This window comes from Ictalurus punctatus, chromosome 16 (assembly GCF_001660625.3).
Source record: "Ictalurus punctatus breed USDA103 chromosome 16, Coco_2.0, whole genome shotgun sequence".
Classification (NCBI taxonomy): domain Eukaryota; kingdom Metazoa; phylum Chordata; class Actinopteri; order Siluriformes; family Ictaluridae; genus Ictalurus; species Ictalurus punctatus.
The window spans coordinates 18,470,583-18,491,791 of record NC_030431.2 but is presented as its reverse complement, the minus strand read 5'-3'; the positions used below and the strand labels follow the sequence as shown (position 1 = coordinate 18,491,791).

The 21,209-nt window shown below is 41.0% G+C and overlaps 1 protein-coding gene across 11 annotated transcripts in view; it reads left to right on the top strand.

Annotated features, from left to right (window-relative positions):
• psd3l (pleckstrin and Sec7 domain containing 3, like) overlaps positions 1-21,209 on the top strand; it is a 156,761-nt gene that overhangs the window by 63,194 nt on the left and 72,358 nt on the right. For 3 of the 11 annotated variants that reach the window (XM_017489112.3, XM_053686961.1, XM_017489114.3), the window contains one exon: positions 18,762-18,956. In XM_017489112.3, coding sequence (XP_017344601.1) covers positions 18,762-18,956 — 195 coding nt within the window. Of the gene's footprint in view, positions 1-3,198; positions 3,599-4,703; positions 5,174-6,374; positions 6,486-18,761; positions 18,957-21,209 lie in introns of those variants that run through there. The other 8 variants (XM_053686964.1, XM_053686965.1, XM_053686962.1 and 5 more) reach the window with 8 other exon arrangements.

Sequence of the window (21,209 nt, the reverse complement as noted above, 5' to 3'; positions counted from 1 at the left end):
GGGCCTTTGGCCAAGGGCCCAACAGTGGCAGCTTGGCAATGCTAGGGCTTGAACCCCCGATCTTCTGATCAGTAACCCAGAGCCGTAACCGTCAAGCCACCACTGCCCCATATATACTAATGTCGTGATACTCTTAGAGACGCATCAGGACCTATACTGGCATCAGTATACTAATGTAGATCGCTAATGCACTTCATTTAAAATCAGCATGCTAACGTTATAGACAACAAGCCTTGTAGCATATGTGCATGGACATCCACTTGGGCACTTTTCATGACCACTGTTAAGCTTGGGAAACCTAAACAGAGCTTCCACGAATGTTCCATGATGTCCCTGATTCCCGGTATCTGGTAGTATTAAAACGATGTACTCGTACTCAATAGAGGCCATAGAGGAACTGAAGGTCAATAAAATGATGAGCTGGAAGAAACAAAGAAGCCACACCAAGCTGATTTATCAAGGGGTCGGCCTAAATGATTTCATTCTCGCATTCTTTCAGAATGAGGCCGTTTGGCCTGAAGAGCTCTGTTTGTCCTTCCAGTTCACATGGAAGCCATCATGTGTGATTATCATTTATCATTCCAAAAAATGTTGAGAAACGATAAGGAGAAACAATGCACATGGGCGTACAATTCAGCTTTTTGTATCTCCAACATTTTTGACAGAACACTTTTGGACAAACATTAGTATCGGTATACTACTGTAGCTCGCTAATGCACTTCATTTAAAATCAGCATGCTAATGTTATAGACAACAAGCCTTGTAGCATATGTGCATGGGCATCCACTTGGGCACTTTTCATGACTACTGTTAAGCTGTGGAAATGTAAACAGAGCTTCCATGAATGTTCCATGATGTCCCTGATTCCCGTTGTCTTGGAGTATTAAAAAGATGTACTCGTACTCAATCTGGAAAAATGGCGTTGTTGCATCCCTAACTGCAATATTTAGTTTTGCTAAAGTTTTGTTAATTGAACGCCAATGAAACTGTGAAGCCACATTACAACAACCTGTTAGTTAAGAGTGTTTATATACCCTGTATTTATTTAAGTATTTAAAGAAGGAAATTGGGGGGAAAGATTTTTTTTATCTTCAGTCCCTTTTTAAAGCGAAAAACAATAATGTTATTAAAGAACCGACACCTGATTAGTCCCATAATACTTGAAAAAATGTGTTCTATTGTTAATACGTAACGTTTGCCTCGCACTTCCAGGGTTGGGGGTTCGAATCCCGCCTCTGCCCTGTGTGCGGAGTTTGCATGTTCTCCCCGTGTTTCGGGGGTTTCCTCTGGGTTCTCTCGTTTCCTCCCCCAGTCCAAAAACATGCATTGTAGGCTGATTGGCATTTCCATGTTGTCCGTAGTATGTGAATGGGTGTGTGAATGTGTGTGTGTGTGTGTGTGTGTCCTGAAATGGGTTCGCCTCCCCGTCCATGGTGTCCCCCTGCCTCGTGCCCCGAGTTCTTTGGGATAGGCTCCAGTCTCCCTGCGACCCTGTGTAGGATAAGCGGTACAGAAAATGGATGGAAGTACACACATTTTTCCTCTCAGTAGGTTTTATTGCAAAACTCGTGTCCTCTTACAGCAAATTGACTTATAATTGGCCTTCACTTGTGAAATATTAAAACAGCTGTCATGCTCTAGATAAGGTAATAGAATTTCATACCTTAGGAATAGGATACGAAATGATATCTAAGAGGTTGGACATCCCCGTAAGGACTGTTGGATCTATAGTGAGAAAGTGGAAGCTGCATCACGTCATCCAAGCAGACCTAGACAAGGCTGTCCCTCAACACTCAGCATAAAAACAAGATAAAGGCTGGTGAGGGGGAGCCGCAGTGAGGCCAACAGACACTGACTACATTTACATCGACAGCAGTAATGTAATTATTGACCTTATTCTGAATAAGACAATATTCTGATTAAGGTATTTACATGAGTCGCTTTTAGGATATTCCTTTCATGTTCCTGTTTTCCATGTTATAGAACATAGATCGATTAACAGCACACGTCATTACGTCCCCACGCCACACCGTCCGACGTATTGATCGTCATGTATTGACATACAGTTCGTCTTCGTTATGGTACCGTATACAGTTTTGGACGTTTTTATTTTTAATTTTTACGGACGCCTTTTTTTTACAAAGTGCAGTTAATTATTTGTCATGCTATACGTGCAAATAGACGATTGCTTGAAGCCGTGGGCTGCTTCCGAAACCGTGTACTTACCTACTATATAGAAATACATGTATTACACCTACTATATAGTAGGTAAGTACGCGGTTTGGGACGCAGCCGTGCTCTCTTGTTTGCCGTCAAACGTTTGAGCACTGCCGTGTGTGTACATGTCCTGTCGCAAAATGCAGTGAAAACTCTCACACAATGTTAATAGTGTGATTAAGGTGTGTACATGTCTGTAATGCGATAATGCGACTAAAAAAGGAATACTCCACATGTCTTAATTCGATTTGTGTTTACTTCGAGTATGACTTTAGTCGGATTAAGGTCATCAATAATCACTGTTTACATGCTAGTTTCTCAATCAGAGTCTTAATCGGGTTAATATCGGAATATTGTTGTCCATGTAAACGCACTGACTCTGAAGGAGTTGCAGAAAGTTGACCAGACAACCATTTCAAGAGCTGTGCATAACTGAGGACTGTATGAATAGGTGGCTAGAAAGAAACCATTGCTCAAGTAGAGACATATGAAAGCAGATGAAATGATGTGAAGTAAAGATGTTGGGGTTTTTTTTTTGTGTGTGAGATTTGGACAAGTTTCAAAGGACTATATGTGGTGAAAAGTTAACACAGGCCATAACTCTATTAACACCACTCCTACACAGCAAAATCCCCAGTGTTGAATTAACACCTAGAGTGCTGAATGAACTCTTTCAGTGTTCATTTGTGTCCAAATGGACGTGAATAAACAGTGTAGGTGGTAACTGTAGATTTTACTGTGTACAGGGAACAGCAAACCCTCCAGTGGTGTATATAAGGAATAAAACACAACAGGACATGCTGTTATGGGAAAATAATCAGTGGCAAGGTGGTTTGACGTGGCAGATGTGAAGTGGAGTTACTGTTACCATGCAAAGTGTTTATTTTTTCTTATTCCTTTTATATCAAAGTAGTTTGCCAACAATGACATTTTTTTAATTAGTAAAGAATTACTTTTTATCTGTTTGTAGTTACATTTAATGTTGTGGAATGTCCGCAAAACTAGTTGTACAGGGCCTCTGGACCAGGACTGAAAAAAAAAAACTACTCAGGAGAGGCCTCTGGCTCGCTCCCTAAAGCCATGCTGAGTTTAAGCTTGGACACTCCCTTCTCCAGAAGATCACAAATACAGTTTCTGTGGCGTGTGTGGTGAATGGTGATTGAAGGGAAACGAAGCGGCATTTAGAGACATCACACGTACGACGAGTGATCTGTAGAACCACATCTCTAATCTCTGGTTTCTCATCCTGCTGGATGTCTCTTGACCACTGATCACTGCAGGCACTACGCTTTTCCTCGCTGAACTCCAAAATCCGCTCAGGATTGGAATGCCTGCGTATGCTCACATGATCTTGACAAATATTCACGGTATTTGGCTGAAGGTGAGGGAAAATTTGCTGTACTTGTAAGTAGGTGTTGTTTTTGAAGGGAGTATTTTTTTATTATGATTTGAATTAAATGCTCTGTCGTTACATGGTTGCTTTCACCGAACTTACATTTTTACATATTTAAAAAAAAAAAAAAAAAAGTTGATTTTTAACAAGGCCACCAGAGCTTGAAATTAACAACATGCAAGAAATTTTTGGTACTGGAGAGCAGAGTTGGGTGTAACGCATTACTGTAATCTAATGATTTTTTTTCTGATAACGCAGTTATGTTATGTAATGCATTACATTTTAAATTGATGTAATTGATGTAATTTGATTACAGTTACCGATGTCAATAAAATTACGTTACTTGCGTTACACATTTATTGTTAAGAAAACAATAAGTGAAATGCGTTTTTAAAATAAATCACGTTTTGCACTGAGGCGTTTTTCTTTAGCCACGAATAATTCTCCACTTGGAGCAGTTTGTCACTACGTAACTGAACGTCAGTAAAAGAAGACGGTGGAGACGTGTCTTATTGGCTGATGGTCTCAATTCTGCCAAACGCTAGCTCACAGTCAGTGTGAGGAAAAACGGATATATATTTTTTTTCTTAACCCGTAAAGGGGTTGAAGCTGAAACACTAACATCCTCTGATGCTGAGCAGGAAAACAAGATGCGTAAATGTCTATATGAGTTCCAGTTTACGTGAACATGGTATGAGCAGAGCATAAGGAAAGATAATGTACTTTGCATGGCACTGTAGCAGCTAAACCCAGACAATGATAGCTTAGTTGTGCCTCCTCTTGGCTAGCAACACCAAACTAGCCTAGTTAGAAAAGTTTTATATTTTATCAGTCATTGAATATGAACTATGAATCACTGAATATGTAAATGATCACGACGAATCATTGAATATGTAAACAAACTCGACAAATGATTGCATATGCAAATTATCCCGATGACTCATTGAATAGGCAAATGATCTCGATCAATTATTGAATATGCAAATGATCTTGATGAATCATTGAACACGGAAATGATCTTGATGGATCATTGAATATGCAAACGATCACAGCGAATCATTGAATATGCAAATGATCATAACGCCATTTGGCGAGTTGCAGGGCCTTCTTAAGCATGCCTTAGCCACTTTCCCCTGAAAAGAGTTAGCAACATTGCTCCAGCCATACATTTAGTCCTGAGCTCCAGTTACATGATGTCGCTTGAATGTGCTCAGTGAAGGTCGGGTCATGGCACAGAGCAGTCATCTGTAACTCATCAGGCCATGTTGTGTAGTGAAGCCTCCAGATGCTGCTGTGTTCCTAGGTGCCATTTTTGCCCGGCTGCAGTGCTTTGTGGGAAACACCACCTCTTTTCTTTCCGCAAGAGGATGAGCTTCGATTGAACGCACAGTCAGAGTGAATTTTTTTTTTTTCCTCTTTTTTCGCGCTGATGTGGTGTGTGTGCAGGATGTTCAGGAGATGTCGGAATATAAAGCCCAGTTTAGAGTGGAATTGCGGTTGCAGAGTGAAAGTTTTGAGTTTGATTGTGTGCTGGTAACCTGATCTGTGCACCGGAGACTGCAGGTAAACAACGTTTTGAAGTCGCTCTTGAACGCGGCACTACAGCATTTTACCGACTTGCAGCCAGTCGAGCTGCGGCTTGTTGCGGGGGGAAAAAAACAATATTGAAACGGTTTAAACAAGTGTGTTTTTATTAATTAATTGTGGTGGATAGAGCCTCCACTTATTGTGGATAATTATCAGTCAGACTTTAGTGGTTTCTCAGAGGAAAAAAAACAAAAGTGAATGGCGCTTATAAGCCAGAGAAACTTTTCAGCATTTTCACCGCCAAGATTAAAAAAAAAAAAAAAAAAATCCTCTGGCGTTTCCAGCCTCCTACAGCACCACATGCTCCGTCTTCTCTCCAGTCTTGTTGTTTTTCCACTCACTTTTATCTCACTTCATACAATTAAACCTTGTTGTGCTTATACTAAATACTTTATATTAAAGTTTTGCTGCGAATTCGCCGTGTTGATGTGATAACTCTTAGCCACACTACATTGTACAAAGTGCATTCGGCTTTCTGTGTGAAATGTAATAGGAGCTGAAAGCCTTTGTCGAGTATTTTAACACAGCATTAAAATGGTTAAAGTCGTGTTTATTGTGGAGGATAAATGTGTTTGGGTCGGTTATTTTTTTTGTTGTGGGGAACTTTTTGTCGGAGTTTTTTTTTTCCCAGATGTGCGTCAGAAAACATTTCCCTCTGTGTTTACACACAGGGTTTTCACTGTGTCTCAGCTCTGTCTTCGATTATAAGATCAGATATAGCATCAAAGACGATTTAAAAATGATAACAATAAAACACTGTCCAAATTCTACCTTTCCCCAGTTTTTAAGATGATAATGATAAAAATAGATTTAATTGTTGTTTGTGTGTTGCACTTTTCCAGATCATTACCTCACACATCATTGAATAAAGCTCTTGTTTTCGTTTATGCTTAAAACTGCAATTAAACTCGTCCTGTTTCTTTACTTAAAACTCATAATTTTGGTTTACGGTGTAAAAGTCTGTGTGTTGACAAAACATTTCTGTCTTGAACCCCATTTGTGTACTGAAACTCATTTAAAACTAAGCTAACTCTGTTTTTGCTTGATGGCCTGTTTTTTTTGTGGGACACCTCATGCAGATACCTTGCAAATGCTAATTTGACACACAAGGGCAATGTAGTGTTAGTCTATTTAAATAAACACATTTTCATCCATCTATTGATTCCTTCATCTTCAGTAAGCGGACAAGGTTTATCCCGGACAAGGTTGTGGTGGATCCGGAGCCCATCCGGGAACGCTAGGTGTGAGGCAGGAATACACCCTGGATGGGACATCAGAATATCACCAGGTGCGCACACATTCACACCTAGGGGCAGTTTCGTGTACCCAGTCCACCTACTGATATGTTTTTTGAGGTGGGAGGAAACCCATGCAGACAAGTGATGGTTTTTAATATTTTGCGACACTGTATTGAAGTGGAGGCAGAGACAAAACAGTAGATGATATGTAAGGAATAACACACAACAGGAGCTAATTTGTCTCGCGGACGTCCCTCTGGAAAATCAAGCAAACGCAGCAATATTCTGAGGAGCTTGCAATTTAAAAAAAAAAAAAAAATTACCGCAGATTTTGAGCCAGGACGTGTCATGTGACGTCCTCACAACGTGCGTTCAGCCAGAGCTCTTTTCGATTCATATGTGTCGAACATGAGTACAGCTAAAAGGCCTCATTTACCAACAAGAAAGACCGTGCAAAACAATTTTGTGCAATTGCAATTTTGCAAATTTCCGCCAAGAAAAAGCACAGAAAACTCGTTGCGTCGTATGTTTTGAAGAAGAAAAAAAACGCAGCAGCAAAATCGAACATTTTTGCCCGCAGGAATAACAAGAAAAGTCTACGGACTGCGCGGCATTAAATCGAACTATTACTTGTTAAAGTGTACAACATGCCAACATTAATAAGTTAAAGATTGTGATCATTGTCAAATCACTGTGGTGTAACTCACTCCTGACTGTGTGGTTATACGAAAATAATCAGGATGGTGTGATTCCCTGAAGTGAATATTTTTGAGTAACTGCATGGTCTGGAGTGTGTTATTCCACTTAAACCGGAGTGATTTGCCAACGATTTCAGTGGTGTTACCACCCAGAAGTGGATCATCTTTGTATAACTGCACGGTCTGGACTGCGTTACACCGCAGTGATTTGAAAATGAATGACACGATGGCCATTGTAACAGTTTGTAGTTATGATTTTGACGTTGTGGAATGTTCAAGAAACCTCTGGTTTTGGGGGTTCAAGTCCCACCTCCGCCCTGTGTCCGGAGTCTGTATGTTCTCCCTGTGCTTTGGGGGTTTCCTCTGTGTACTTCAGTTTCTTCCCCCAGTTTAAATACATGCATTGTAAGCTGATTGGCGTCTCTAAATGGTCTGTCGTGTAGGAAATGTGTGAGCGATTGGGCCTTCCGATGGGTTGGCACCCCCTTTCCCTGTCTTGTGCCCCGAGTAACCTGGGTTCGGGGACAGGCTCCAGGCTCCCTGCGGCACTGTGTAGGAAAAGCAGTACAGAAAAAGGATGGATGGTATGTCCAAGAGACACCTCACTTCCTGTTATAACGTGTTATAGCCATGATAAACAGTAATTCCCTCATCATCTCTCTCTCTCGCTCTCTCTCAAAAAGCTCAGGTTGTCATTTACTAAGAAACCAGAAAACACAAATTCCTCTGTCCTAAAGACTAGGAAGCTTTGTGTTGTACCTTGATTGATTATTTAAAAGCGCTGACGATCAAGACTCCTTCCATAAATGCTAAATAAATGTCTCTTAACCAAAATGTCACGACATCAATGATCATACGTTTTTCTTTGTTAAAAAACACTTTAAAAATCCATTTATCAGTCGTACATTACTCGGAGCGTTTGCCGTACAGATTCCAGTGAATGAACTGTTATTATAGAAACACTAACGCATTCTAGTGACCGCATTAATATAAACGTATCATTCACGTTACAGCCAGAGCTACAGGATGAGCCATGTTGTTATACCAAAATAATGCACAGCTTCTGACCAAGAATTCAACCACACCGTGGTGTAAGTTAAAATATAACAGGCCGATGTGTCTGTCAATAGTCATGTCCGTCACAGTACTGTATTAGCACTTAGATTTGCTAAAAATTCATAGACAAGTGTTGCAAAGTAAAACGATAACATAATGGATGTCTGTATAAGTATGCAGGTTTAATTTGTGGTTGTTTCGAAGCTCCGTAATGGTTCTCTGAAGTATCTTTATGCAGCAATGATAGGTTTGTCATCTCTAGCACAAACTTCTATTGAGCTAGCTGGATGAAATGAAGCTCCTGCTCTTCATCTGAACCGAAAGTAGCTTTTCCTCTTTTTGCACTCACTTCACTTGAGCCAAAGTTAAAGTTTATTTAGGCTAAAATGACAGGGTGTGTACACGCTCTGGCTAACCCTATTGTAATGTTCTATTTATATTCCCAGCTGACCTACTCTCTTTTTGCACGTACCCACATCCAAAGCAGACAGAGAGCTGATCCACTGCATAGATGCACAGGTTTTTTTTAAGGACAGCCTGAACGGTTTACCATACATATATGCATCGTTTGGGTTTTCTCTCACTGACCCCAGTGCATTTTTTTTTCATGTGCATGGATTTGTAATGTACGGTAACTAGTTTTAGTTTGTGTTAAGTGGATTTTGCCCAGCTAACTTGTTTGTTGTGCAATATAAAACAACATGGTCATTTAGCTTGAACTTGATGATGTATTACAGTTCACTGGCGGTTGCTTTAACTAAATATATAGTTCCCTATAACAGGAACGTATATAGTTTGCACATCCTCTTTAGTGAATGAAGAAGTAATTAAGTCAAATGGGCGTGTTTTTTCCCGCTTGTTCGTGAAGAATGCAAAGTAGAGATGGGTGTGTTGAGTGTGTAATTTTGAGTCATGTATTTAAACACATTGAAAACGAGCAATTTCCCTGTTTAAAATCAACACTTGGGTCTTTGCATCGAATGCTTCAGTGAAATACATCCTGAATGACTTGCAGTCAATATTTTAGATGAATATTTCTTATACCACGCTCTGGTCTGAATACATGTTCAAACCGTGTACTGCACAGGTAGTTCCAGTCAGTGTAATCACTGCTCTAAACGAATGCGCTGCATATAAACAACTGTAACCATAGCAACATACAGTTACAGTAGTTAAACTGCACACACAATCTCTCTCTCTCTCTCTCTCTCTCTCTCTCTCGCGTGCGTGCACGTGCACTCTAATAACTATTTATCATAAACCATTCAAATAAATGTAATATTATCACACTACTTTATCCCTGTGTATGATTTAGAGTGGGCAGAATATTTATTTTTATATTATAGAATAGAATATTATATAAAATAACTAACAAAAATGAACCATTGTATTTATTCTTTTAGTCAAATTTTGCACCACTTGCCGTTGGGTGGTTCTTTGGTTCCACATCGTGCATTAAAATCGTGTAACACACACCTAGCCATGGATTATCCCTTCCTCATATACAGTGCCCTCCACTAATATTGGCACCCTTGGTAAATATGAGGAAAGAAGGCTGTGAAAATTAGTCTTTTATTGTTTAACCTTTTCATCTTTTGTACAGAAATTCACAAAACTACTCTGCTCTCATGGATATCAAACAGTTGCGAACAACACAGGTTTATTCCCCCCAAAAAAATCGTATAAAAATGTGTGCAACAATTATCGGCACCGCATAAATCCGTGTGAGAAATATATTTGACGTATATTCCCATTGATGTTTAACATATTTTAGTACACCTGGGTGAATGGGAACAGGAAGTTGTTCAACCATGACTTCCTGTTTCACTGGGGTTTAAATATGAGGTAACACACAGGCCAAATTCCCTAAGTCATTCATAACAATTGGTAAGACCAAGGAATATAGCTGTAATGTGCTGCAAAAGGTTGTTGAGCTTCACAAAATGGGAAGTGGCTATAAGAAAATAGCACACGCACTGAAAATGCCCATTTCCACCATCAGAACAATAATTAAGAAGTTCCAGTCAACTGGAAATGTTATGAATCAACCTGGAATTGGACGCGTGTCTATATTGTCTCAGCACACTGTGAAGAGTAGGTTCGAGTGCCAGACACTACTGGAACTTCAAATGGGATCGGGTTCTGTGGTCAGATGACACCAAAATATAGCTTTTTGACAATAAACACCAGGTGGTTTTGGCACACACAGAGAGGTGGCCATATGGAAAAGTTCCTCATGCCCACGGTTAAATATGGTGGTGGCTCTTTAATGTTTTGGGGCTGTTTTTCTGCCAGAGGACCTGGACATTTTATGATACATGCCATCATGGACGCTGTCAAATATCAACAGATATTAAATGAAAACCTGACTCCCTCTGCCAGAAAGCTTCAAATGGGCCGTGGTTGGATCTTCCAGCAGGACAATGATCCAAAACATACATCAAAATCAACACAAAAATGGTTTACTGATCACAAAATCAAGGTCCTGCCATGGCCACCCCAGTCTCCTGACTTGAAACCCATAGAAAACCTGTGGGGTGAACTGAAGAGGAGAGTCCACCAGTGTGGACCTCGAAATGTGAAGGATCTGGAGAGATTCTGTATGGAGGAATGGTCTCGGATCCCTTGCCATGTATTCTCCAACCTCATCAGGCATTATAGGAGAAGACTCAGAGCTGTTATCTTGGCAGAGGGAGGTAGCACAAAGTATTGACTAAAAGGGTGCCAATAACTTGTTGCACACCTATATGTAGCACAGATATTTTTTTTTAAATAAACCTGTTTGCAATAGTTTATCCATGAGAGCAGATTATTTTTGTGAATTTCTTTGAACAAAAGATCAAAAGTTTAAACGATAGACAATTTTTCACAGCTTTCTTTGCTCATATTTACCATGAGTGCCAATATTATTGGAGGGCACTGTAGCTGCATTGCGTTCTGGAACTGTTATTTCGATTGTTCCTACGTTCCTCTGATTTGATTCCGCTGTAATGAACATTTTGGCACATCTAGCTTCTTTTTCTAGTCACATTTTCCTGCTTTGCTGTAAATGCCCACCTAGAGATGGAATAGAATACATGGTCAATACTGTCATCAGTGAAAATGTGGCAGTATTTTATTTATTTATTTATTTATTTTTTAACAAGCCTCACACGGCATGTCACGTTATGACTTGTCAGTATTTCAGAAACTTATTAATCTCCTCCTTTCCATTATTTCCTTCAGTTTTGCTGGTTTACATGGTAACCATGAGTCAGAGTGTGAATGTAGTGAGGTTCACTTAGCACGCCGTCATACACGGCCTCTGAGAAACAGGGATCGGAAGGCGATGCGGAAACATTTCCGAGCACGGTATGTCCTTGAATGGAGCTGAGGTCATCTTTAATATCCTCTTGTCCTCATGAAGGAGCTCCTGACTGCTGTCTCACTCACTGCCATGCTTCACACAGTCATGCCGTGTCCCTCGGAGAGCCAGGAAGTCTAATGATCCATCCACTTCTGATACTCTGTTCATGTTTCGCCAGCACAGAGCGTATAGATTCCTAGTACACTTTGTTTACGTATGGTCCGTTTATTGCTTTTCCATGCTATGAGTAATTCACGTTGTTTTGAAGAGGACAGACGGTTAGGCAGTGTGTGTATGGAGGATGTTTTGCAGAACAGGTTCATCCACACGCATGCAAATCTACCCTATGCAGAATTATTGTTCTTCTTTGCAAATTGAATTTAAATACCATTTGCTTAAAAGGCCTTCTCAGTGCTTTATTTGTGCTTATGCTTCCTTATTATTGTTTTTTAAAAAGAAAACAAAACCAACTATATATATATTTTGGGGATTTAGAATGAAAAGAATAATGTAATAATCACACTTTATAAGCGTTTGGTGTTATTTACTAGGACAATCACAAGGTGGTGCTGTTGTGTAACCTTAGTTCTAGGAACCTCACGCTTTCCAATAGTTCACTTGTCGAAAGAAATATGCCAATACTTAAGGATCAGATGTTTTTTTTTCTTTTGTGAGGAATGCCAGTTAAGTGCTATGAATTTATTAATATCAGTGTAAGTGTGTGTGTGATTGTATACAAGTTAAGAACTTTTAGTCTTAACTTTTACAAGTTAAGAAATTTCCTCCGGTTTCCTCCCCCAGTGCATGATAGGCTGGTTGGCGTGTCTAAAGTGTCTGTATTGTATGTGGTTGTGCCCTGCGATGGACTGGCACCCTGTCCAGGGTGTACACCCCTTGTGCCCGATGCTTCCTGGGATAGGCTCCAGGTTCCCCGTGACCCTGAAGAAGGAGTAAGCGGTAGAAGATGGATGGATGGACTAATCGGAAGGTTGTGAGTTCAAATCCGAGCACCATAAAATCTGCCACTGTTGGGCCCTTGAGCAAGGCCCTTAACCCTCAACTGCTCAGTTGTATAGATGAGATCGTTGTAAGTCGCTTTGGATGAGAGCATGTGCCAAATGCCATAAATATGATCACTGACTTTAACCATGCCAGACGGGCTGGTTTGAGTATTTCAGAAACTGCTGATCTACTGGGCTTTTCACACACAGTAGTCTCTAAGGCAGCAGATCCTGGAGATCTACCTTCCTGAAGACTTTAACTCCAACCATAATCGTGCCCACCTGACCATCTAAACATCGCCTTAAGGAGCGCTTGCTCAACCAAAACGGGTGTATTCGATTTTTGTTTGGAGATGAAACCTGCAGGAAGGTCGATCTCTAGGAACAGGGTTGGTGACCACTGCTCTTGGGTTTATACAGAACGGTGCCAAAAACATCTAGTGAGTGCCAATTCTATGGGCAGAAGCTGATGAGCGAGGTTTGAGGAGAATAGTAAGACTGCTTCAAGCTGACTGCAAAACTATGGTAACTCAAGTAACTACTCCTTACCACCATTGTGAGTACCAAAAAAAACAAACCTCTCAGCATCTCGGAACACGCCACACCTTGAGTCTGATGGGCTACAACAGCAGAAGACCACACTGGGATCCACTCCTGTCAGCATTGTACTTGAATCTGGGGAGAGAGGTCAAATCTTCAACTGTCCAATTTTTGCTCTTCTGGTCTTCTGCTGTTGTGCATTTTGAGAGGTTTTCTGCTCTCCACTGTTGTAAAAAGTGATGATTCGTGTTACTATAGCCTTCCTGTTACCAGTCTGGCCATTGTCTTCTGACTTTGCCCAAAAAGGCATGTCAGCCTGCAGAGCTGCTGCTCATGTATACCGCTTATGTTGCCAAATCATTGAAAAAGTTTATTTTTCCTTTTTGTCGCTTCCCAATCAAGCCCACTTTCATTTCACAGGTGATTGACAGACAGTTAAACGCAGCCATCCCAGCACTTGTCTCTCGCTTTTATTCTTCTTATTCTTATTATAATTATCACCTCACTCGAGCTCCGATCTTAAGGAATAGCTTGGACACGTGTCCACTTATCATCCGAAGCGTGCTGAGTAATTCAGACCCACAGCCACCGAGAAATGAAGTGGCTCCGGTCGCTTTCGTACTAATGTTAGACGGGCGTCATCACTCCTGCTCCGTTTCTCATCTCTGTGCCGGGGGGCTCGTCCTTAACTACTCGTCTAAGCTGCATTCTATGTATCGTTAGGATACAGCTTAATGTCCGAGTGAGCGACGTCGAGTGGAGCTCGCTTCTCCCCTCCTGGTAGCAGGATGTCTCCGATGATTAAAACTCCACTGTTGCATAATGTCACTCTCCTGATTAGTTGTTCACTCTGGCTGGGTTAGAGCCCTGTGTGTGTGTGCGTGTGTGTGGGGTTGGAATAGTGTTACTGGCTGATGGACTGGTTTTATTAAAGTGGGCATAATTAAATTCTCTAAATCTTTCTGTGTTGATTTGAGTTATCAGGTGAGAAGCATTGTCATGTAAACTTACTCTGCCACTAGTTGCCACTTCCTGTACTCACTATGATGGATTTGGCTTTACAGCATATCTGTGTAGTCTAACTGGGTGAGTATCAGTGACCCGGTTATGATGGACACAATGACAGTAATTAAGAAAAGTGACACTTTTATAAATGTCTTCATCGCCTCCTAGTGGCTGGCCACAGTGTGACGTTTAACCCCGCCCCAAACACGCAATAATTTATTACGCAATAATTTATTACGCAATCATTTCAGGTTGCATCATGTTTAGTCAGTTTCTTCAACAGCTGTGTCTGTCAGTAATAAGCAGGGTCGGGAGGGTTACTTTAAAAACTTATTCAGTGTCAGTTACAAATGTCTTCATTAAAAAATGTGTTCAGTAACGTAATCCAAGTATCACAATATGAACGTAGTGTAATCTGATTATTTTTGGATCACTTCAAGGTCACATGTAAATAAGGTCAAGAGAAAAGCAGTATGATCCGAAATACTTTTATTTCGAGCTTAAAAACACGTTCAATGTTTGGATTTGTTTTATGAAAATAAATAAACGTCACATTACATCACAAATGTTACGGTGACTATATTCTGGTTTTCCAAATACAGGACATTTTTCTTTTTCTTTTTTTTTTCCCTCTCTCTCTCGTGTCTTAGTAACATTCAAAACCATGTTACTGTAAATGCAGATTTTAATACGCTAAAAAAGACACACTATTAGCATTACATAAGAAATATATAAAAAAAAGTTATTTTCTTTGAATGTCCATGGAATAAAATAAAATATCACATGCCACGAGTGAACCTTCTTCCATCATTTACACATTTGAACGGTCATGAGCAATGTGAAGACATGAAATTAACTCTAGATATGGCCCTGGGTGGTGTTTCAACTCGGGACAGCTGTTATTTACTGTTATTGTTAAGCGACTGTTTGACACCGTACACAACAGCGCTTCACCTTCATGCGTTCACTGAGAGTAGGCTAACGGTTGAGGGGCAGGAATTTGGCCAGTAGTTGCTGCAAGACTTTTAGAACCTTTTAGAATCGGGGCGGCTGTGTCTCAGGTGGTCGAGCGGGTTGTCCACTAATCGTAGGGTCGGCGGTTCGATTCCCGGCCCACATGACTCCACATACCGAAGTGTCCTTGGGCAAGACACTGAACCCCAAGTGGCTCCCGATGGCAAGTTAGCACCTTGCATGGCAGCTCTGCTACCATTGGTGTATGTGAATGAGTGTATAGCGCTTTGGATAAAAGCGCTATATAAGTGCAGACCATATTACACCATAAGCACATCAAAAAGTTTTTGACATTGCAAACATTTTCTAAAATTTCGATGCTTTTTTTACGGTTTGAAAAAGAGGACGTACGATCACCCTAGCAAAAGCATTTCAGAGAACAATTTGTGGTGTTCTTCACAACCTTGCGTATTGATAGACTGCGTGTGTGTGTGTGTGTGTGTGTGGTGTATGCTTGTATTCTGTGCCTGTATGGTGATGAAATGCACTATATGGCCAAAAGTTTGTGGACACCATGAATCCTATATGTGATTCTTTGCAAAACTGTTGCCACAAAGCTGGAAGCACACAATTGTTTGTGTGTGTGTGTGTGTGTGTGTATATATATATATATATATATATATATATATATATATATATATATATATATATATATATATATAAAATTAATTAGAGAGAGATAGAGATTGTCTTTGTATGCTGTAGCATTTCCCTTCACTGGATTTAAGGGGCTTCAACATGTTCCAGCATGACAATGTGCACAAAGCGAGCACCATGATGACATTGTTTGCCAAGTTTGGAGTGGAAGAACTCGAGTGTCCTGCACAGAGCCCTGACCTCAACACCACTGAACACCTTTGACATGAACTGGACCACCGACCGTGCACCAGGCCTCTTCACCTGACATCAGTACCTGACCTCTGTAATGCTCTTGTGGCTGCACGGGAACAAATTCACGATCCAAAAGCTAGTTAAACGTAGACAATCATCAGCCGACAATCGGTATCCACCGACAAAGGCTATTTTTCCTGCTATCGGCCGATTAGTTTAAAAACATCCGACGATCAGGGCCGATTGTATCCTGTCAGTCAAAAGAGGGTGGGAAAACGCATCGATTTCGTAAAGATGACGTCTCTTGTGTGGAATGATGATGAGTCTTTTATTGATCACGTGTACATTACAGCACAGTGAAATTCTTTTCTTCGCATACCCCAGCATGTCAGGAAGTTGGGGTCAGAGCGCAGGGTCAGCCATGATACAGTGCACCTGGAGCAGAGAGGGTTAAGGGCCTTGCTCAAGGGCCCAACAGTGGCAGCTTGGCAGTGCTGGGGCTTGAACCCCCGACCTTCTGATCAGTAACCCAGAGCCATAACCATCAAGCCACCACTACCCCTGAATGTTGACAAAACTGCAGTTTGTATGCTCTGTAAGCTCTGCACTGCTTAAAATTTTTACACCGGACGCCACAGCAGTTAAACGAGTCTCCCCTCCCCCAGCCGCTACAAGCACTGCTCGTTCTGAAGTAAAGCGCCAGTACACCGTTGAAAGATTTAAATGAAGATGAGTTGTAAAAAGGTATTTATTGCACAGAAAAATATTAGTAGAGTAGTATATTTCATATGTAGTTAATGAGTTAATAACATCAAAAAAAAAAGTTGATATTATATATTACCAGTTTGATGTCAGTGATGAAGTAGAAATGCTTTGTGTTTGTGGCGAGAGAGTGAGACTAACAGGAGGTTTTTTAGAATTCAGTCAATGTTAATATGAATTAATAACATTCAACAAGTTATGAAATCTTACTTTAATCTTCAGAATTTGTCTTCATGTTAATTAGAGTAATGTGTTTTCTGTCTGAGACCAGTTACCGTCAAACGACGTGTTGAAACGGAGAGTTTTTATTTATTAAAAGAAGGCATAAAAGGCAGCACTGACGGTATCGGCCGACATCACTCTGAATAATCGGTTATCGGTATCGACTGAGAGATTTAGTATCGGTGCATCTCTAGTTAAAAGTCTCCTCAGAAGAGTGTAGGATATTATAAGCGCGAAGGAGGACTTTATCTGGAATGCAATGTTCAGGAAGCACATAAGGGCGTGATGCTCGGGTGTCTACAAACTTTTGACCATATAGTGTGTGTTCAGTATACTATAGCATTTTCAGTGTTTCACTGGTGAAGGCTTTGAGCTGCTGCTCAGCAGGATGGCCGTTCAAATTCCAGCATTGCCAAGCTGTTGGGCTTTTGAGCAAGACCTTGAACCTCCATCTGCTCAGCACGGTTGTAAGTCGATTTGAATAAACCCATCTGCCAAATGAGAAAATGTAATGTTGTTGGGAGAACTAAAAATAATGTGCGTTCACCTGCAACACGAGCTTTCTATAAGCATAAATGAGCGTTAGCATTTTTGTTACCCGTTACTGGTTGAGAGTTTTTTTGGGGGTTCACAGTGGTGCAGAAAGAGGCAGTAGATGTTGTACGCCCATATCTATGTTATCATTGCCACTCTGTGTGGAAGATGCTTTTTATATAACCCCTCTATGCTTTAAAATAAAAAAACCTTCAGAGAGCATTAGGAAAGCAAGCGCTATAGGGTCGTGACACAGAGCCGGGCCGTGGAGAACGGAGAAGTGTCGAGGCTATATGCGATGCCACTGTATTATTTATTGCGCGTTTCCCATTTAAGAGCCACTATCCAAATTTACATTTCAGAAAACATCAGGTTCAGCTCATATTAACGTGTGTGAAACAAACACCCGAGAACGCAGAGACGGCTGCCGATGAGGAAAAAAAGGGGGGAAAGAAAGCCGCCTTTAACCGAGAATATGATGATTTCGTATCTAAAATACGGTTTTGTCTCTACTGGCAATTCACATGCTCACATGAGAATATTTTCAAAACGAAAGCCGTCTGTGCAGTAAAAAAAAAAAAAAGTTGGTGGTTAGACTTAAAAAAAAAAAAAAAAAAAGTTAAAAAAAAAAAAAAAAAGTTGGAGGTTAGATGTTAAAACCATAATGAACGTTCCTTTACGTTCACACTATCCGTTGTTACCCAGATGAGGACGGGGTCCCTTCTGAGTCTGGCTCCTCTCAAGGTTTCTTCCTCAGATCATCTCAGGGAGTTTTTCCTCACCACCGTCGCCACCGGCTCGTTCAATACGGATAAATTCACACACTTAAAATCTGTATCCTGTGTTTTTGTTTCTGTAAAGCTGCTTTGAGACGATGTCCATTTGTTAAAAGTGCTATACAAATAAAATTGAATTGGAGACCCCTGCTATAGGGGGTTTGAAGATGCAGATTAAAACTTTAATTGATGATAATACTTATAGGTTTATAGTTGGTTCATTATTGATGATTTTGTCCTTATCTTTTATATCTAAAGCACACTCAAAAAAAAAAAAATTACATGTGTTTTTAAAATTTAAGTTGTGCAGTTTTCCTCATCATTTTTTTATTTTTTTTTTAACAAATTAGCTATTTTTCATAATTACTTATCTGATCATTTTCTTACTTGTATTGCTATTAGTCCCTGAAATTGGGACTCAATGGACGGTCGTCCTGCATTACGTCAGTGCACTTAAACCAACAGATTCTGTGTTGCATACAAAGGAGTGTGTAGGATTAATGAATCATTTTGTTTTCCTTTGCTCTGTCTCTCTCTGTAGCAGCGATGAGGGGTTGAAAGACGTGCTGTCAGACTGGGACTTGGACATGGGCAGCACCGAGCGACAGAAGGACAGCACGGACACACTGAACAACGGGCACCGCAGCGACCAGGAGGCAGCACGACGCCTGGCCCGCCGCCTTTACCACCTGGAGGGCTTCCGGCGCTCTGACGTAGCCATGCACCTGGGCAAGAAGTGAGGAGATGAGAAAATTAAAAACGAACACACTTTTTTTTTTTTTTCCATTTTATTTATTTATTTATTTTCCATCACATTCCCTGTGACGCTTCGATTCGCCAGGTAGTGCAGTCACCTTCGAGAGCAGGCCAACGCCAACCTGCTGATCTGACACATTGACTCATTCAAGATGTTCTCACATACAGCCAGCCTTCCTCAGGTGCTACACACGATGTTCAGGAGCACGCACGCACACACGCACCACGTGTATAAACATACTAGCAGCCGTGTTTCCATCCGAGTTGCGCATTTAGGTAACTTATGCAAAAAATGTGGAATATTGCACGAAATATATGCGGATAAAGCTCCGTTTCTCCCTCGTGTTCAAGAGAACAAAATCGTCACTTCCGGGGAAACTGGCGCAAAGCGTCAATTGGAAGTTGTTGCAAGTGGGGAAGCCACTCTGGCTCTTCTTTTCCCCCCAGTATAATAAATGACTTGCACTTCAGAGCGCGCTGATGGAACGCTATCGTAAACCTCATATTATGTCACGATCGGAGGCGGATGCCTGATATTTGGGAGCAGAATCGTGCGGGACAGTTCTCGGGGGGTAATTATACCCGATCATTTCGATGACGGACTTTGGCTCAGGCGTTTCAGAATGACAAAAGCAACATTTCGAGACGCTGTTGAACGAGATTGGTCCGCTCTGCAACATCGTCCGCTTCCTTCCTCTTCTGTTTTATATGAACACCTAAGCCGCCCCAAACATACTTATACGAAAGTATGTATTCAGAAGAAGTCATATCCACTAAGGGAACATCGCAAGCATCCCTAGTTTTTGTGGTGCGTTCTGGGATTTTTGAACGTTCCAGTGCACTGGAAGGATTTGTGAATGTGAGAAAACCCTTAAAATGGCCGACTCTCTGTTCAGTGCCACGACTGCAGAACTAAAGTAGGGAGCTGATTGAGACGCTGTAACTTGCATTCGCAAAGTAAACAGGCTAACTCGACAAATTACCCAAACTCACCTTGGCATGCTTTTTCAGATTAGATGGCGTTCGTGCCTCATTTTAAACGAGTATTTGCTTACTCCAGCATGGCGAAACATTTTCCTGAGGTAAGGAGCGCTCATCAAGTTCAGCACTGCAGTCTGGTGGCTCATCTATCTTCAGATGCATTGTGTAGGTTACACTGAGCAGGTTACGCCGGATGACAAATCGGCACGATTCCTGACCATCCAATGCGGATGAATTTGATTGGATGCTAAACTGAGCTCATTGGATTGATGTAATAGCGTCCAGTCACCAGCTGGCTGAGGGAAGGAGAAACCTTCAAGATTTTTAACGAGTACTTTGAAGAGCTTAATTTAAAAAAAAAAAAAAGAGAGTAAAGAAAATAAAAGTATTGTTCTCTGATATGTAATTATGTAAAAGTACTAGTATTCCGATTCAGTAACGTTTAGGTGCAGCAGAAATGCATCAAAATACTACGTAAGCACAGCAATGTATTCTCCAGAAATCAAAGGAGGGTAATATCAAGTGGTATTTATTGAATCGTATGCCAGACATGCATGACTTTTGACATACAATTGGGCAGTTATGTCATTGTCATCAGTGTTTTTATCAGAAGTAATGTTTAATAATGAAGGTTATTAAACAAGGCAGAGCTTTGTATATAGGATGACTAGGCCTAGTAAGCGAGAGGTCAATGGCAAATCTTAAAATGTATTCTGGCACAAGCGTGGGGCCGAGCTGGAGAATATCGGAAAGACGTGCGAATGACGTAAAACCCCTTTAGGTTTCAGCAAGCAGACTGATTAATGATTTCAGTGTTTTTACCCGTTCTCTAATATTGTTCCCAAAGCCATATTTCAGTATGTTTCATCAAAAGATTTTCTCTGCATGCTGATTTCCTGCCTCTGGCAACCTGCAGTAAGAAAACCTCGTTTCTAAGACTAAAAAAGCAAGATAGATTTGCTTACCCCATGACGAATGTCCAAGGACAAAACTTGAAATAAAGACGGCGTGATCTCTGACATCACGGCGGCAGAATCCAAGCGAGCGCTTTGTCGAGCTTAGAAACCGTGCTTAGGCACCAGCTGCTTATCTCCGATCTTCAGCACTCGGCTCAGGAGGAAACGATACGGTGTTCAGTTCTGAATTAATACAGCTGTACAGTGTAAACGAGAAACTGACACGGAGTACACTGTATCAGTGCTCCATCTTCTCCAGCCTTGCTCAAGGGCATTTTACTCCCATGTCTGTCCTC